Here is a 17,010-nt window from a genome sequence, read left to right as displayed (position 1 = left end):
TTTTATAGAGAGGCCACTCCACCACAACAACCACCCTCACAAGTGGTATAATTTTATAGAGAGGCCACTCCACCACAACAACCACCCTCACAAGTGGTATAATTTTATAGAGAGGCCACTCCACCACAACAACCACCCTCACAAGTGGTATAATTTTATAGAGAGGCTACTCCACCACAACAACCACCCTCACAAGTGGTATAATTTTATAGAGAGGCTACTCCACCACAACAACCACCCTCACAAGTGGTATAATTTTATAGAGAGGCTACTCCACTACAACAACCACCCTCACATATTGGGCACGTTTTTCGTTCAGGGGTTTTGTGTCGTCCTGTTTTGATAGCTAGTTTGTGGTTGCTTAATAATGCACACTAGCAACATAACGACATGGGTGCGCGCACTATGTTTAGCCCGTCATAACAACATGGACATCAAGACATAAAAAAAAAAACATATTTTTTTAATCTTATGTCGTTATGTCGAAGAAAAGAGTGCGCGCGCCCATGTCGTAACGTCGATATGTCGCTAGTGTGCACTGGGCATAAACTTTGTGAACGCAATTCTGCGATTTTAACTTGGGAGAGATAATGTGAACGCTCTTAAATTTCCTTAATGTTCTCAATTTGGTTTTATGTCGAGGGTCTTTCTATTCATAGTTATTAATTTCATTTAACTTGTTGTTCTATATATGTCAGACTCTGTCTTATAAGATTTATTGGTATTTCTGCGTCGGGTGTGGTTTACCATACTTTAAATATATTTAATTGTGTGTTTTTAAAATTCTTTTTTTCCGCGTCATAAAGAGTCGTGCATATCGCTACATTAGAAAGTTTCGTACGGTCTGAATTTCTTAGAACCTCCAATATTGCAACGCTCTGCATTTTGCTTGAGTTCGCAAAGGGAGTCAACCAGCCTCCACCAGGCACGCATTTGAGCTTCAATATTTATTTACCCCCAGGAGCCATCTTATAAATTCTGATTGCACTTCCTCGCCTTGTACCTTGCTAATATAGGAGTCCCTTCCCCTTCCCTCTACGCAAAGACACACGGGTTAGGCATCGTTCTTAATTTTTAAAAAAGAAGTAAAAAACACACACACAACTTGTACGTGGTTATCTAGACCAAACAACATATTGTTTCTAACAGCTTATAGGAATAATTATTAAAATTAACAATTTGCATTTGTGTTATAACATTCGGGTATACATACTCTAGATGTACACGTTTTTAAATAAGGTTGGACTAAAGTAACGTGTGCCGTAACCCTAGCTAGCGGGTTTTTCACAGCATGTGATATTTTGTGATTTACATGCTACCCAAGATGCACCGCGGGTCACATCACAAGATGGTGAAGCCTTATTCAAAATACATTATTCTCATGACACAGTACCAACTAACAAATGTTTACACGTCTTTATGTCTATTGTCACTTTACAGACGCTCAGAGCTGTATTAAGTCCACCACCTCGTGAAACACCTCCATTTCGTCAGGTGTGAATCTGTGTTCGCCAGCAAAGACGTCACACAGGCCATCAGATGGGGCGCCCTGGGGACGAGCGTACGTGTGTGGCTCCGTACAGGACACTTTATTACCCCCCGCGTTGTTAGCGATAAATAGGTCACCAAACAACGTACCACCAAACACCGGACCGATCCTTGTGTGGTCATAAATGGCCTGTTCATCTGGCGTGCGCCTCAATGGCAACTTTTCAGGGCGGTAGCCATTCTTGTTACACAGCGTGAACAAGAATGACTTGGTGGAGGACTGGTATCCTCGGCCACTCACTTTGAAGAACATAAAACAAAATGCGTTATTTTAAAATACAAACTAGAATAAAAAAACAAAAACCGTGCCGAACTCGTATTATTTAAATTCAAGGAAATTGAGTTCTCACCCCTAACCCCGAAGCAACATCTTCCCAAAAGGAACAATTGACTTTTGCTAGATTTATCTATTTTTGTACGGGTAATAAGCACTAATTTTTAACACCTTTTATAGGGGCCGAAATACCTAGTGTCAGAAAATGAAAAAAAGGTTTTGAAACAAGCCCCTCCCTCTAATCGAGCAGATTTTGTCAAGACAAAAAGAAATAATCGCCAGGGGCTTATTAGAGATTTCATGGAGATTTATTAGATGCCGTGTTTGCAAAAAGTTGATCAAAAGGAATAGAAATACAGTCCTACCACATTTTATATAATAACTAGTATCTCCTCTGATGAGTGAATGCCAAGCTATTTTACCGTGAAATACATCTAAGGATGGTGATTGCATTGCCGATGGGAAAAAGATACAATTGATCCCTTACCCACAACCCTTCAATGGAGCTTAAAGTTGTATTTTCAGTCAAAACAACGGTAAAAAATAATATTCGAAATTCTATTAATTAACATAAGATAAAAAGCAAAAATAATCAAAATTATTTCCCATTGTATGAATTAATGTTAGGGGCACAAGCCGGGATCCTTAAGACGGAGATGAAGACGAAGGCAAGGCTGGCGTTTTTCAATGCTTTCCAAATGTTTGGCCACAGCAGCAGCATAAGTACAGAATTAGGCTCGCTATATTTATACCCTTGGACCAGACAGATACCCATGTAGTGGTCCCACATGAAAGGAAATATGTAAAACAATCTTGAATGTAAAACAATTCAAGAGGAAACGGAGAAAATTTGGCAAAACGAACCAATCAGACAAAAGCGTGAGGGCGTGGGAAATCACAGAGTTGGTCTCTTGTCCCTGCGTATTTACAGAATAATCTATGTGTCAAGGTAACTCTAAAATAACACTAATGATTAAGCAACTTTTAAAACTTAACTGCGCATGCTGAAAGAGCGCGTGTCTACAACAGTTTCGCCTAATTGAAATAACGATACAAGTATAGATGTCTAAACCAAGGGGTGAGGGCGGTGGCATACAATTTAGAAAGAATTTAACTGTTCAAGCAAAATTTCCAAAACAAAAAGAAACCGGAGATTTCGCCACGTATAAGAAACTGTACACTCCCCGGATTTAGACGCACCAAAAGGTCATCGATGCGGAGGGTCCACGGGCGTGCTAAAATCTAGACTAAGGAAACCATCAATTGTAAACAAAATCTAAATTATCCTTAAAAGATAAATAAAACTTCAAGATAGGAACATGAAATACTAGACGACAATAACCTATAACCTAAACAATATAACAAACCGTCCTATAACATACATCCCTTGTCAAACTTGTGTTTGTCCCCAAACACGATAAATTATGGAACGATTATTAGAAAGATTATCGAAAGAAAAATAAACTTGGGTCCTAAGATCTTCCTTCTGCCGGCTTCACTCTGGATACTCAGGCATAAAACTGCTTCCGGAAGAATCTGAGTTACAGTATTGCGATGTAGACATAAAACTGCTTTCGGAAGAATCGGAATTACAGTATTGCGATGTAGACACGAAACTGCTTTCCAGGGGTGGATCCAGGGTAGTTTACGTGAGTTCCGGAACACACTCAAAGTTTTTCAGACCAAGTTATTTTGAACTTAAATGGCTTTTTAAAAAATACTCCGATATCCCTAGAAACTATTGGCTTGTCTGTGGAAATCATTCAATCTCCTGTATTTTTGGTTTTTAATTAAATTAAACACGTAAAAAGATGCCTTATCGTCTTTATTATTCTTATGCGACTTCACGGAGCGCCCTGGATCACGAGCTTTGGATTTGAGCTTCGATTACTTTTCGGGAACCTTCGGAAATCCGTCGGATAAGATCGGAAAATATTGTCACCAATTTGCAAGCGAGGGGGTGGGTGAGGTGTTATTATAGTTAGCCCTGGAACACACTCAAAACCCCGCGCGATTGGCTGGAATTTTTTTCATTGTGTTGGAACTCACTCAAAACCATTTTTGATTGGCTAACTCACTTGGAAACCACCGCGGAAACTATCGACAAAAGTATAAAAGGGTCTGTACCTCCCCCAACGGTCTTCTTTCGTTTGCCTTCACTAGAGTCTCAGTACTTGCATCGGAGTTTACGAAGGAATTAGTTAACAAATTGCACTAGTTTTTACTCTTTATGGCTCGTGCTCCTGTCTGTCGGAAGGAGGATTGTTCTCCCTACGACATTGGCTTAGTCTTCGACAAGATCGCCAGCTATTCGCCTCAGGACAAGTTGAAATTCATCGAAAATGTATGGAAACCAGGTGAGCTTTTCTATTTCCCAGTGTCAATAGAGAATGGAAAATCTCGCAAGTTTGTTTTAAACTGGCTAAAGAAATATCCATGGCTAGCCTACTCTAAATATTACAATGGAGTGTTTTGCTTAGCTTGTGTTTTTTTCGGAGTTCAGTGTGGGCGAAACGCTAGTAAGTTAGACAAATTATTGAAGTCTCCTCTTACAAATTGGACTTCGGCCGCTTCGCGCTTTACAAAACACGCGCAATGAAATTGTGAAATTCACAAATTTTCTATGATTGCTATAGAAGAATTTAAGAAAATGATGCGAACAGACGCTGTCCCGATAAATCTGCAGTTAAATAACATCATTCAACAGCAAATTGCTAGAAACCGTGAGATCCTTAGGTCCCTTTTTAAAACAATTATTTTCTGTGGGAAAAACAATATCCCACTCAGGGGCTTGAGGGATAGTGACCCCACTAATGCTGCCCTAGCTGGTAATTTCCAGGCACTGCTTGAATTCCGGGTAGATAGTGGTGACCAAATACTGGAGCAGCACCTAGAAAATGCACCAAGAAATGCCACATACATTTCAAAGACCATCCAGAATCAAATGATATCAACTGTTGGTGCTCATATTTTAAATAATTTATCTCAAGAAATGAGGGATAGTAAATATTTTTCTGTAATGGCAGATGAAGCGGCTGATATAGCAAACAAAGAAAATCTTTCTCGACTCAACCAAAAACTTCAGAGAAGAATTTTGGATTTTATATTTGTAAGGAGGGAACAACAGGAGAGGCCATCAAAGACCTTATAACTGCAGCTGTAGTAGACTTAGGATTGATGATGGAAGACTGTCGTGGCCAATGTTATGATGGCGCTGGCAATATGGCTGGACGACTTAATGGAGCCTCCTCGTTAATCAGAGCAGAACATGAGAAGGCAATTTTTGTCCATTGCATGAATCACCAGCTGAATTTGTGTATTGCCAATACCTGCCAAATACCAAATGTCAGAAACATGATGGATGTTGTGCGAAAGCTTTTTTAATTTTTTGACAACTCTCCCAAGCGACAAGAACATTTAGAATTCAAGATCATAGAACTTTTGCAAAAAAACAAAAAAAAAAAAACACTGCTTTAATTAATGTATGCCGCACCCGATGGATTGAAAGGATAGATGCTATGGACCGAATAGTTGAGCTTCTCATCCAGTCACAGCTACACTAGACACAAGCATGAAAATACCAACTGGAATCCTACCAGCAGACAAGATGCCCAATCATTACTTAATGCTATCAACTTTTCCTTTATTGTTGCTATTGTTATTGTCAGACATATTTTGGCACTAACTAAGCGACTTACAGTGAAGCTGCAAAGTAAAGCTATGGATATCCTGAAAGCTAAAGAAGAACTTGCTCTTCTGATATCAGTTCTCACAGAAATGAGCAATGACATTGATGCCACACACCATGAACTGTACCAGGATGCAGTGACTATCGCAAGACAAGTAGATGTACAACCAGATATGCCAAGGGTAGCTCAGAGACAGACACATAGACCCAATGCTCCTGCTTCAAATCCTGAAGACTATTAACACGATAAATCTGACCAGAGTTTTCCTAGACCATGTACTCGAGCAGCTCGATTCTAGATTCAAGGATGATGTATTTATCTGCTACAAAGGTATTTCGATCGTACCCTCTGTTTTGATTGCTACTGATGACTGGAATCCTAATGTTTTAGAATTTTGTAACTATTACAGACAAGACATGCCAAATTATATAGGTTTACAGGCAGAGCTTTTATTATGGGAGAGATTATGAAAGGGGAGGGATAACAGAGGAGAAGTGATTCCAGACACTCTTAGGCTACACTGGAGGATATTGACAGATGCATATGTCAATATTTATTTCATGTTAAAGATCCTGATCACACTTCCAATTTCATCTGCTTCTTGTGAGAGATCCATTTCATCCCTTCGAAATCTTAAAACCTATTTGAGAAGCACAATGACTGAGGACAGATTGAATGGGCTGGCACTAATGTATACCCACAAAGACATGGATTTAGACCTGGACAGAATAATAGATTTATTTGCTCAATTGCACCCTTAGGAGAATGAGAATGGCAAACATATTAACTTAAATTTTTGCACCATCTGTTTCTAGAGGGCTTGTGAGTTATGTTCCATCTGGGTCTTACCCTTAAACTGATGGATAACAGCTACAGAAACTCAAACTGGTGCCTGTATAACTTTCTTAAAAAGTCATTTCTAGATGTTTTTTTTTATTTAGTGATTATTTCAATTTTTCTATTGACACTGGGATTTCATGTAAAGCTCAAATGGTTTACAAACATTTCCCTGTGCTCCAGAAGCTGCAGTTTCAAATGATAAAAAAGGGGAGTGTTTTTCAAATTATATATATATTTTATAATCATTTAGTACTTCTCATTTTTATAACTTGATATTAATGTTGTATTTTTCTCCAGAGCTCCAGTTACTGCAGTCCCCAAGGATGAAAAAGGGGAGTTTTTATTCAAATTATATTGTCTATAATTTGTACATATCTTTTGTATATGACATATGATATTAATATTGGATTTTTTTTTTCTTATTATCTTGAAAACTCCTGGACCAAGGACCAACCACAGGCTTGTCATCTATAAGTACCATTTTTCCTTCTCCTGCTCAAAGACAGTAGGCAGCTATATTGGACATAGACCAGTGGCACCGGTTTGGATACCAGAAACTTTTTGTAGAGCAAGGTGTTCCATGTACCACCTTCAACAAAATAAAACTTTTTTTGCCTTTATGATAGCATGTTTTTTTGTTCTTTTTGGGGTAATTAACTTTTCTGAAAATGCAGAAAATGGCATTTATAGAGCTTGAAATTTCAAATTTTCTTGGGGGAGCATGCCCCCTAACACCCCTATTGTTGGTGTTTCGGTGGAAACTACTCACTCAAAAACCTGGATCCACCCCTGCTTTCGGAAGAATCTGAATTACAGTATTGCGATGTAGACACGAAACTTCCTTGGGGAAAATCTGAATTACAGTATTGCGATGCAGACACGAAACTGCTTTCGGAAGAATCTGAGTTACAGTATTGCGATGTAGACACGAAGCTGCTTTCGAAAGAATCTGAATTACAGTATTGCGATGTAGACACGAAACTGCTTTCGGAAGAATCTGAATTACAGTATTGGGATGTAGACACGAAACTGCTTTCGGAAGAATCGGAATTACAGTATTGCGGTGTAGACACGAAACTGCTTTCGGAAGAATCTGAATTACAGTATTGCGATGTAGACACGAAACTGCTTTTGGAAGAATCTGAATTACAGTATTGCGATGTAGACACGAAACTGCTTTCGGAAGAATCTGAATTACAGTATTGCGATGTAGACATAAAACTGCTTTCGGAAGAATCTGAATTACAGTATTGCGATGTAGACACGAAACTTCCTTGGGGAAAATCTGAATTACAGTATTGCGATGCAGACACGAAACTGCTTTCGGAAGAATCTGAATTACAGTATTGCGATGTAGACACGAAACTGCTTTCGGAAGAATCTGAATTACAGTATTGGGATGTAGACACGAAACTGCTTTCGGAAGAATCTGAGTTACAGTATTGCGATGTAGACACGAAACTGCTTTCGGAAGCATCTGAATTACAGTATTGCGATGTAACACGAAATAAATAACAGAAGTAGTTGGAATGTAATTGCGCTAAGATATCCAGAGTTTCTGTTTAATTTCTCGATTTTAGTAACACCTACTTTAAGGTTTTTCAAAGGAAAAATCTTGTAATAATGTAAAAACATTTTCCTGCACCAAACAGCAAAATTAACGAGCTCACCTCATGTAATACCATGGTAGCTGCTAACAAACTATATCTATATTTGCCTATCCAATCCTTTTATCATATGACTTAATACATATTAGTTGGAAGGTGGCTTAGGAAAACGTACTGCAAGTCTTAAGTTTAAAGTTCATGGTAATGAACAACAAATAGTTTACAAAGAATAATTTACAAACATGATCAGACATTTCGACCCTCACCCTGATACGACCCTTCTCGTATTCATTAGTGTACTCACTTGTCCACGCTACGTCAGAGTAGCCACCAAACACGTATCTTCCTCCAACGCTTACGAGTACGATGTTCGGCGCTTTGCCGTCGCATTTTTCGTGGAAGGTACTGGAAGCCCAGCCATCTCTCTTTGCTGAGAAACATCTGACCCAGCGACTCTTGGGACTTTGCTGCACGGGCTGCAGGAATCCCAAGAGATCTCGAAGGTACTTTGAACCTTTGCCGCTGAGGATGGCGGACTGCTCAAGACCTACGAACGGAGTTACACCATCACCAGATAAGTAACCAATACTCTTTTTATCAAGAAGGCACAATTCCTTATCCTCATCATGCCTCAAACAAATAAAGTCAGTGTATATGTGTGTCACCCAAAGGGTTAGTACAAATTGTTGCTGCTGTTGTTGTGTGGTCGTACAAAGTCCTGCCCCAAATCAAGATTCCTAGAGTATTCTGGGCCCAAAGTTCCACCATCAGGATTAGATTTGTGTCAAAAGACACTCTCTGTCAATTACAGAAAGGATCAAAATCCCTTCGCCGAAAATTATATATAAATAGGACAAATTATCGAAGTGTCACAAACGCTGGACTTGATCACCATTAATCTTTCGAATAAACCCAACCCGTAACCACCTTTTGTAGAACTACCATTCAGCAAAAAAGTTCTGCAACTGAATTGCACCATCAGGAAATATTATCAATAAAGACTTGTTTATTATGGTATGCTTCTATGTATTCTACTCGTCGCAAAACGCTGGTGCTTAAAAATTGTGAATCTGGTATCCTATGAAGTTTCTGCTTTAAAATTGCCTCAATTATTTCTAGAAGAACTGCGGCTTTGATCCCTTCAGTCGCTACTCATAATGTAATAAATGTAAATAATTCGGGGTATACATACAATGAAAACTACATGATTAAAAAACAAAAATTACTTTACACTACCATGAGGTTAAATTTAGGCATAGAGTTACTGGGGGTAAAAAAAAACAATGCACAAATCAAATCAAAGGTAAACTTAATTTTCTGAAAAGTGAGAGGTTTGATAGCAGAGGATTTCAGTTATTTGATCAGGAAAAACAAATGTTTTTGACTGGAGTCCTATTAAAAATCTTGCTCACCTAGAGGAGAGTGTGGAGCTGCTAAATGCGAGCCTGTGGTCGATGTTCAATGAATGTTTACCGCTCATTAGGGTCAAAGTCTCATCCAGAGACCCACCTTACATGTCCCCCTGGTTAAACACCTTTGTAACATCAGGAACAGAATCGCGCATAAAGGAACCCGTGCTGAGATTCTGAGGCGCCAAGAGTGTATCAACATTCTCATTCGGAGTAATCAGGTGGAAGCTGTTCATAAGGAACACAAATGCGGTTCAAAAGAATGGTGGGAGACAGCCAATAGAATAATTGGCTGGAAGACACAGGGAACGCGCATCATCATCATTATCGGTGATTTCACCCGACATCATCAACTCACATTTTCAAGCCACCAATACTGATAAGGCATATGTTGTCCCTGTGCGCCTGGAGATACCTGAGGCACCCGAATCCCAACAGTGAGTGAGAGCGATGTAATGAGTTTTTTTATCACATAGAAACGAACTGCCTCAGGGCCTGATCAATTTCCGTACTGGCTCTGGCGCGACTTTTCTCACCATCTTGCACCTGTTGTCACAAATATCTTTAACTGTTCACTCCAACAACAAACTGTCCCAATGGCTTGGAAGTTAGCGAACATCTCGCCCATCCCTAAAGAATCTCCTCTGACAGAGTGTACTCAACTCAGACCAATCTCACTGACTAATATCATCATTAGGATTTTCAAGCGTCTTGTCTGCAGAAACGAACTTTGTTCCACTCTTAAGTCGGAAATTGGCCCCGACCAATTTGTCTACAAGAAAGGCCATAACACAACAATGGCCCTGATCAAATGCCAACATTTTTGGCTCAAGCAGTTAGACAACGATGCAGATTTTGTTAGAGCCTTGTCATTTGATTTCAGCAAGGCCTTCGACACTGTCCCTCACCATATTCTCTGTAATAAACTGGCAAAATACGACATCAACCCTTACATCAAAAACTGAAATCTTCAACAAAAGTAAGTGGGACACTTCACATACGAACAACCGCCAACCCTCTCCCCCCGATTAATATTGGTTAGAGGCGATTTTTCAGCTCAAAACACAAGCAGTAGCAAGTTGATCATTTGCCCTTAAACATTGAGGAAGAGGGAGGGAAAGTGTCCCATTAGTTTTGTAACAGATTGTCTCAGAAGTGGAACGATTGGAATTTGTCACGCTTATCATCGATTTCTTAAAATGTATTCTCTTTATTCGCATACCCTAATGAAAGTTTTTCAATCTATTAATTATTCGAGCTTGAAGTAAACATGTTGACGTCCCAAGAAAATACTTTTGGGATACCTGTGCGCTATTTGGAATATTTTATTCAATTAATTTGAATGAAGGTGCGCTAGGATATTTGCAGACTATAATTTTGTAAACTAAAAAATTCATTTGATGTTGCCAAAAAGACTGTCTATATATCGTGCCGATTGTCTTCATTTGCAAAAGCAGCCATCCCTCGGAGTATTTAGCCGAAAAACACCGCTTTTATGGCCAATTTAGGTAATAAATACAGGCATAGAGACTAAAAAGATCATCGCCTAATAAGTATTTCCCAATCAAACAATAAATAACAAATCGACTAAAGAAAGCGATAAATAGGCGGTTTATCTGTTGTTGAAAACATGAGAGCCTCGTCTCATTTCATTTTCAATGAACATCACAACAAGTGTTTATATATTTAGCATGGCGGTGCAAAAAAGCGGGTGTGGACCGTGTACGGTCTACCATTTTTAGAAAAACATCATTCCCACTCATGGTAGGCAAATTTTTTCAATCATTCGTCTATTCTATTACCATCACAAAGCTATTTAGGTATATGAAGCTTACAAATGATTTGAAATATATAGGGCTTTTTTGAGCGGTCAACCGTGGTAGACCGTTTATATAAAAATGAACTTTATTTTTATCTTAGTAAAACGACGGTCAACCATCTACCATGAGCTCTCTCTCCAAAATGCAAACCCTCATTCAAACAAAACTAGTGTCAATTCATGAGCTTGAATCTCAAGTTGTTACTGTATTATTTTAGAGTTCGAATTTCTTTCGTAAGGCATTTCTTAAACAATTTTAAAATGGTTAACCGTTGGTGTTAATCGTTGAGCCACGTAAGCAGAACAGAAGACGTAGTCTGTAGCCGTCGATTTTAGCGAATGCTCCACAGAAAAAGCATTGCATACACTTTGCTTGAACTCTTCAAGCATAACTGTGTGTCAAAGTGTCAGATATTTAGCAAAACTATTGTAAAACAGATGAATTTATTGAATTGACCTTCTCCCCGAGACAAGCTTGCGTGACTAAATTTGTAGTGAAAATCTCTCACGTAATAAATTCTTCATAGGCGGTATTTTTTATATGAAGAAACAGATGAGATTGTTTACAATAAAAAAAAGTCGTCTCTGAAGCTTCTGTCCATTTTTACGCGCAATTCTGGCACGATAATTGTATGTGTTTGATTTTGACGTTCGCATAGTTGTATTGTCGTTGCGTTATCAACGATAGTGTTTCCTGTTCCAGGACCTGTCAGTCACTTGCTCAGACAATCCTCAACAAAAGTAAGCGGGACACTTCCCATACGAACAACCGCCAACCCTCTCCCCCCGATTAATATTGGTAAGAGGCTATTTTTCAGCTCAAAACACAAGCAGTAGCAAAGTGATCATTTGCCCTCCAACATTGAGGAAGGGGGAGGGAAAGTGTCCCATTAGTTTTGTAACAGATTGTGGATAATGAGCTTCCTGTGCGATCGAAAGCAGCGAGTTGTGGTTAATGGGATGGCTACCAGTTTCCTTGGAATCAGCAGAGGAGTCCCCCAAGGAACGGTGCTAGGACCTTTGCTATTCTCTATCATGGTAAATGACATTCAGAACGCTAGCGCCAACTCTCTATTAATCAAATATGCGGATGACATTACAATAAGTACGCCTGTGATATCTGGCTCAGACACGATTGATTCATCGCTGGAGAAAGTTACCAACATCAAGCGCTGGGCGCTGGAGAACCGAATGGAGTTGAACATGAGAAAGACCTTCGAGATGGTAGTAAAAGGTAAAACTAGGAAGCCTATTCAAGAGTCCATTGAGGGTACCTACCTAAACACCTACCTGCCTGCCTGCCTGCCTGCCTGCCTGCCTGCCTGCCTGCCTGCCTGCCTGCCTGCCGGCCGACCGACCGACCGACCGACCGACCTACCTACCTACCTACCTACCTACCTACCTACCTACCTACCTACCTACCTACCTACCTACCTACCTACCTACCTACCTACCTACCTACCTACCTACCTACCTACCTACCTACATAACAGTATTAGAGAATTAGTACCTTGCTCAGATTCACCAACAGTAATCTTCTTTGACAAAGAATCCCAATACTCCTCATCCACTTCTAGACGAACTCCAACCTCCGTACAAGGCTGATCCACAGGTTTCTCTGCAAGACTCGATAGCTGGGATAGCACTTCATTCCTGATGGACAAGACATCCACATCATTTGCATCTCTGCACATTCTCTCAGCAAACTCCAAACTGCTACGAGCACTTGCAAGTCTCATGGATAGAGTCTCTCTCTGGGCAGTCAGCTGCTTCTCATGCTTTTGACAAGCTGACTCAATCCCCTCTTTAAGATCAGATCGCATCTTCTCAAGAGTACCTATCTGCTTATCAATAAACTGATCCAGATCCCTTCTGGTCGCACGTTTATTTTCCTCGAGATGTTGTTGAGCCTCTTCTACCAATGCCATCGCCTGTTCAATATCGGTGAGTTTTGATGCAACTTTTTTTGCTCTTCCCAATATTTCGTCTTTCTCTCGAGCGATTACATCACTTGTGAAAAGGTAATCGTGATTTTTATGATCAACGACGGTGCAATCTCGGCAAATCACTTCCTTACAAGATTCGCAAAACAGTTTCAGCTTTTCACCCTTGTGTTTGGTGCAGAAGGAAGCCTTGCTCATTGCAAGTAACTTTCCGCTTTTGATCTCATCAAAACTGAGGATAGTGTGATGTTGCACTGGTTGAAATCTCTTATGAGCCGAGATGCACTGCTCACAGACAAAGTGATCGCACTCGTTACATCTCCCTTGGGCAGGCTCACCACTATCACACGATTCACAAGCTGGTTTCTTCTTGGAGTCTTCAGATGTCAACAAAGGAAGAACAGAGATAATACTGTTGATCATGAAATTCACCTTCAAACTCGGAACATCTGCTGGGGAAATCTAGAACAATAATCAGTAAAATATAGTTATAACGGAGTTTGCATATGGTTTTAGGGGAGGGCATAGGTTCCCCGAGCTAATGTTGTATTTTACGTGTTTCATTCATAGTTACTGTAAATATAGTTGAACTACAATTGCTCGATATTGCCCCAAATAAATTGAAACTTCACAGGGATATGAATGACAAGTCCAAAAACAGGTAAGAAAAGTTTGAAGGTATTTTATTATAGTTTTTTGTCCCAATTTTTTTTTGTAACGCCCATATATTTACAGTAACTATGAAGGAAACATGCAAAATACAACATTAGCTTGGACATCCTTATCTTTTAATAATTCAATACTCATAAAGTAATTTCTTGTGAGAAGAATTCAATTACGCTTTTCTCTTTCGAAATGCACTTGTCGTTTGAATCCATTTCTTTGTTACAGCAAAACATTTGTCACACAGTTGTGCCAGGGTTCATTAAGTAATGGATGAATTTCTGTATGACAGATTACCTGGAATTCCGCCTTACAGAGGGGGCACACAAGTTTTCCTCTCCCTTCAGAGTGCACTGCCAGCTCTTCCAGGCAGTGCCGACAAAATGAGTGGAAGCAAGGGAGCACTCTAGGATCGTTGAAGTGCTCTATACATATAGAGCACGTCACCTCATCCTCGAGGCGCCTGCTGGCGGATGTCATTTCTAAAAAACAACAAGTAAAGCATAAGCAAATTTATTATTCCTTTTCTACGAGAGGCATAGCAGGCCACCTAAGATTGGGGGAGGGGGCACGATACAGAAATATTGAGAAAATATTGGGGGCACAGCCACGCCCCTTCTGGTCATTTCCTTTAAATTCTCAAAAATAATGCAGACATATCTGCATTACAAACACTTTAAAATTTGCATTTCTCCTGTAGAGTTTGCAATCCCTAAACATGCACAATAATTCAAGAAATTAGGGATTAATCTTGTGTCTGCTGAATAAACTGTGTTATATATTTGTTTATTTTGTTATAAATTCCGGCGTTATGTTTGGAAGCTTTGCATGATCAAACAAATTGGAAAGGAAAAATGACAACACAAATATGAATATGCAAAGTTGGGCATACAGTATATATACTTACTTATTTACTTACTATGAAAAATAACCCAGCTTATCAATGAGATTATTGTTACATTGCCAAATTTTAATTGTAAACTTTACCTTCAGTTGCTTTCTAAAACTCATGAACGACTCCAAACAACAGATACTTGGACTTAGCTATTGGATGAGCAGTAAAACAGCTAGAAGTTTGAAGATAAGTCAATGGCAATTTGGCCAATTTACCCCTTCCCAGTTACCAATATAGGAATTACACTTTTGAAGGCTAGAGAATCTGTAACACTACTTAAATTTAGCACCCCATCCATCCACCATCAAGCAAACTCAACTATTTTCATAGCTTTCTTGTTTAATTTCTGACTGTTTCGTGAATAGGCGACTTGTGCTAAAAGGTCATGTGACTTTTTTGAGTGGCAAACCCAAAAAAATAACAATTTTAAAAAAATCAGAAATCACTGTACCTGTCCACCAGAGAACAACGAAAATAAACCATCTTTAAATGAAACTAAACCCTTATTACACCTTATTGGCGACGTCAAAATTTCACGATTTTAAAATGTTGTTATTGGGCGACACTTTATTTTCGCTATTTTCATAAAAAGTCACTTTATTTTTGCAATCTTGCCATTTTGAGACAATAAACTCAAGTAAAGCAAGTGATTTAGAATGTGCTTCATTCATCAAAACTGTAACAAAGACATGCGTGGGCTAAATTTAGTTCCACAAAAATCTGTAAATACAGTTCAGAATTGTCAAACTCAAGGTGTTTGCAAAAAGCTTATAAAACGACTAATATTTCACCCAAAGGCCATATCACTTTATCATAGCTGTCAATCAAACTTGCACAGAAATCTTGTAAAATCGGGTGAGATACAGTAAATATGTGAAAAAAACCAACGCCAATGCGAGTGAATACAGTGGATGCAGAATGTATGAACATTCACACAAAAATTAATGTTATTAGGTTCAAAATCTTGTGACATCTGCCTAATGCGGGAGAGTTGACAGCTATGCTTTATTTTCGCAAATTTTTATTTTTTTTTTAAATCGAAAATATCACATATAGGCTTCTCCAAATCAGCCGATGGAAATGGATGCTTCTTCACACTTTGGTACTTTGCTAGGATGATAAAATGGAACGTGACAGAGGCTGTTTAAATTGACGCGAAAATAAAGTGTTATAAGGTAAACGATTCAGCTAGAGTGAGCATATCTAGCTGTACCGACCTTTGATGTACAGCATTGTAACAACAACAACGAATAAGAGAACACATAATAATTCAAATATAGACTGCCAATATACTAAACACAACGTTTGGAACAAAAGGTACATTTAATATAGATTTTTTTACTCGGAAACTTTTCGAGTCTTTCGGAATTTTAGTGGAATCGAATCGAAAGTGATTCATTTCACCTCTCAAGAGTTATCAGCTGAAGACAAATGAATCGATCCACTTTTAGACCCCATACAATAATAAAATAGGTAATATAGCCAAAATAGGGTGGAAATAGGCGATATAAATACCTGTTTCTAGTCGAAATCTTCTCAGACGAATCTCAATTTACAATGGAAGCGTCTGATCAACCCTTCGGGAAAGACGCAAAGGAGTCTAGACCCTAGTCCCCCACGCAGTCACTCAGACCGCCCCCTGTCACGCAAGGCGAGCTCAGCAGTCACATACGGAACCTAACAAAACAGAAGCAAACAGCGGTGTCTCTGATCGCAAAAAATTCTCTCGCCTCAGATAATGTGCAATATTTTTTCTTTTCCTCCTAGATTCGATTATTGAGCTCAGTAGCCGTTGACGAAGTTGTACAAACAATGCAACGGGAGGAACATTCAATCAAACTTAGCGTTGTCACAGTACAGGCTTCCCACCTGCGTTAGTGAAGAATTTCTAAGGACAAACGAATTCAACAAGGACAAACCTTTTTTGGCATGTCTAAACCCCCCCCCCCCCCCACCCATCACGAACACACAACAACTTTTTTACTGGGATACCTGTGGTAGCCCTACCCTGGTTCCAAAACCTCGAACGTCTCTATTTAGTGGCTGGCCACTAGACAGAGAGACGTTCCAGGCTCTGGAACCAGGGTATGGTAGCCCAGTCATAAAATGCAACTATTTTTTTCGTCGTCCCGAGAAATCTGCATTGATGATCACTATGATCTTACCGAAGCCTTTTCCTGACGCGAAGTATACAATTCTGTGACGTCATCGCAAATCATTGCATCGGAATTCAGAATTTCACATATACGATTTATGTATATGTGCAGAATCAAGGCCTAATTGGCGATTTCATTGCTGCAAATTTTCCATAGCTTTACTTTCT

General features: G+C 39.3%; 1 protein-coding gene and 1 long non-coding RNA gene across 2 annotated transcripts in view; one reads left to right on the top strand and one right to left on the bottom strand.

The window, feature by feature from the left end:
- Window positions 1-16,310, bottom strand: part of LOC116612998 — a 100,485-nt gene extending 84,175 nt beyond the window's left edge. The window contains exons 1-4 of the mRNA XM_048722260.1: window positions 16,203-16,310; window positions 14,090-14,274; window positions 12,697-13,591; window positions 8,263-8,505 (exon numbers count right to left, since the gene is read on the bottom strand). Coding sequence (XP_048578217.1) covers window positions 8,263-8,505; window positions 12,697-13,591; window positions 14,090-14,272 — 1,321 coding nt within the window. The 5' untranslated portion in view covers window positions 14,273-14,274; window positions 16,203-16,310. The remainder of the gene's footprint in view (window positions 1-8,262; window positions 8,506-12,696; window positions 13,592-14,089; window positions 14,275-16,202) is intronic.
- On the top strand, window positions 3,836-6,971 carry LOC125559946. The gene is made up of 2 exons (XR_007306615.1): window positions 3,836-4,179; window positions 6,649-6,971. It is a non-coding gene; the product is annotated as an uncharacterized LOC125559946 (long non-coding RNA).
- Window positions 16,311-17,010: the final 700 nt, after the last annotated feature.

The sequence above is a fragment of the Nematostella vectensis genome, chromosome 14 (genome assembly GCF_932526225.1).
Source record: "Nematostella vectensis chromosome 14, jaNemVect1.1, whole genome shotgun sequence".
In the NCBI taxonomy this organism is placed as follows: Eukaryota; Metazoa; Cnidaria; class Anthozoa; order Actiniaria; family Edwardsiidae; genus Nematostella; species Nematostella vectensis.
This window is presented reverse-complemented; position numbering and strand designations above follow the sequence as displayed.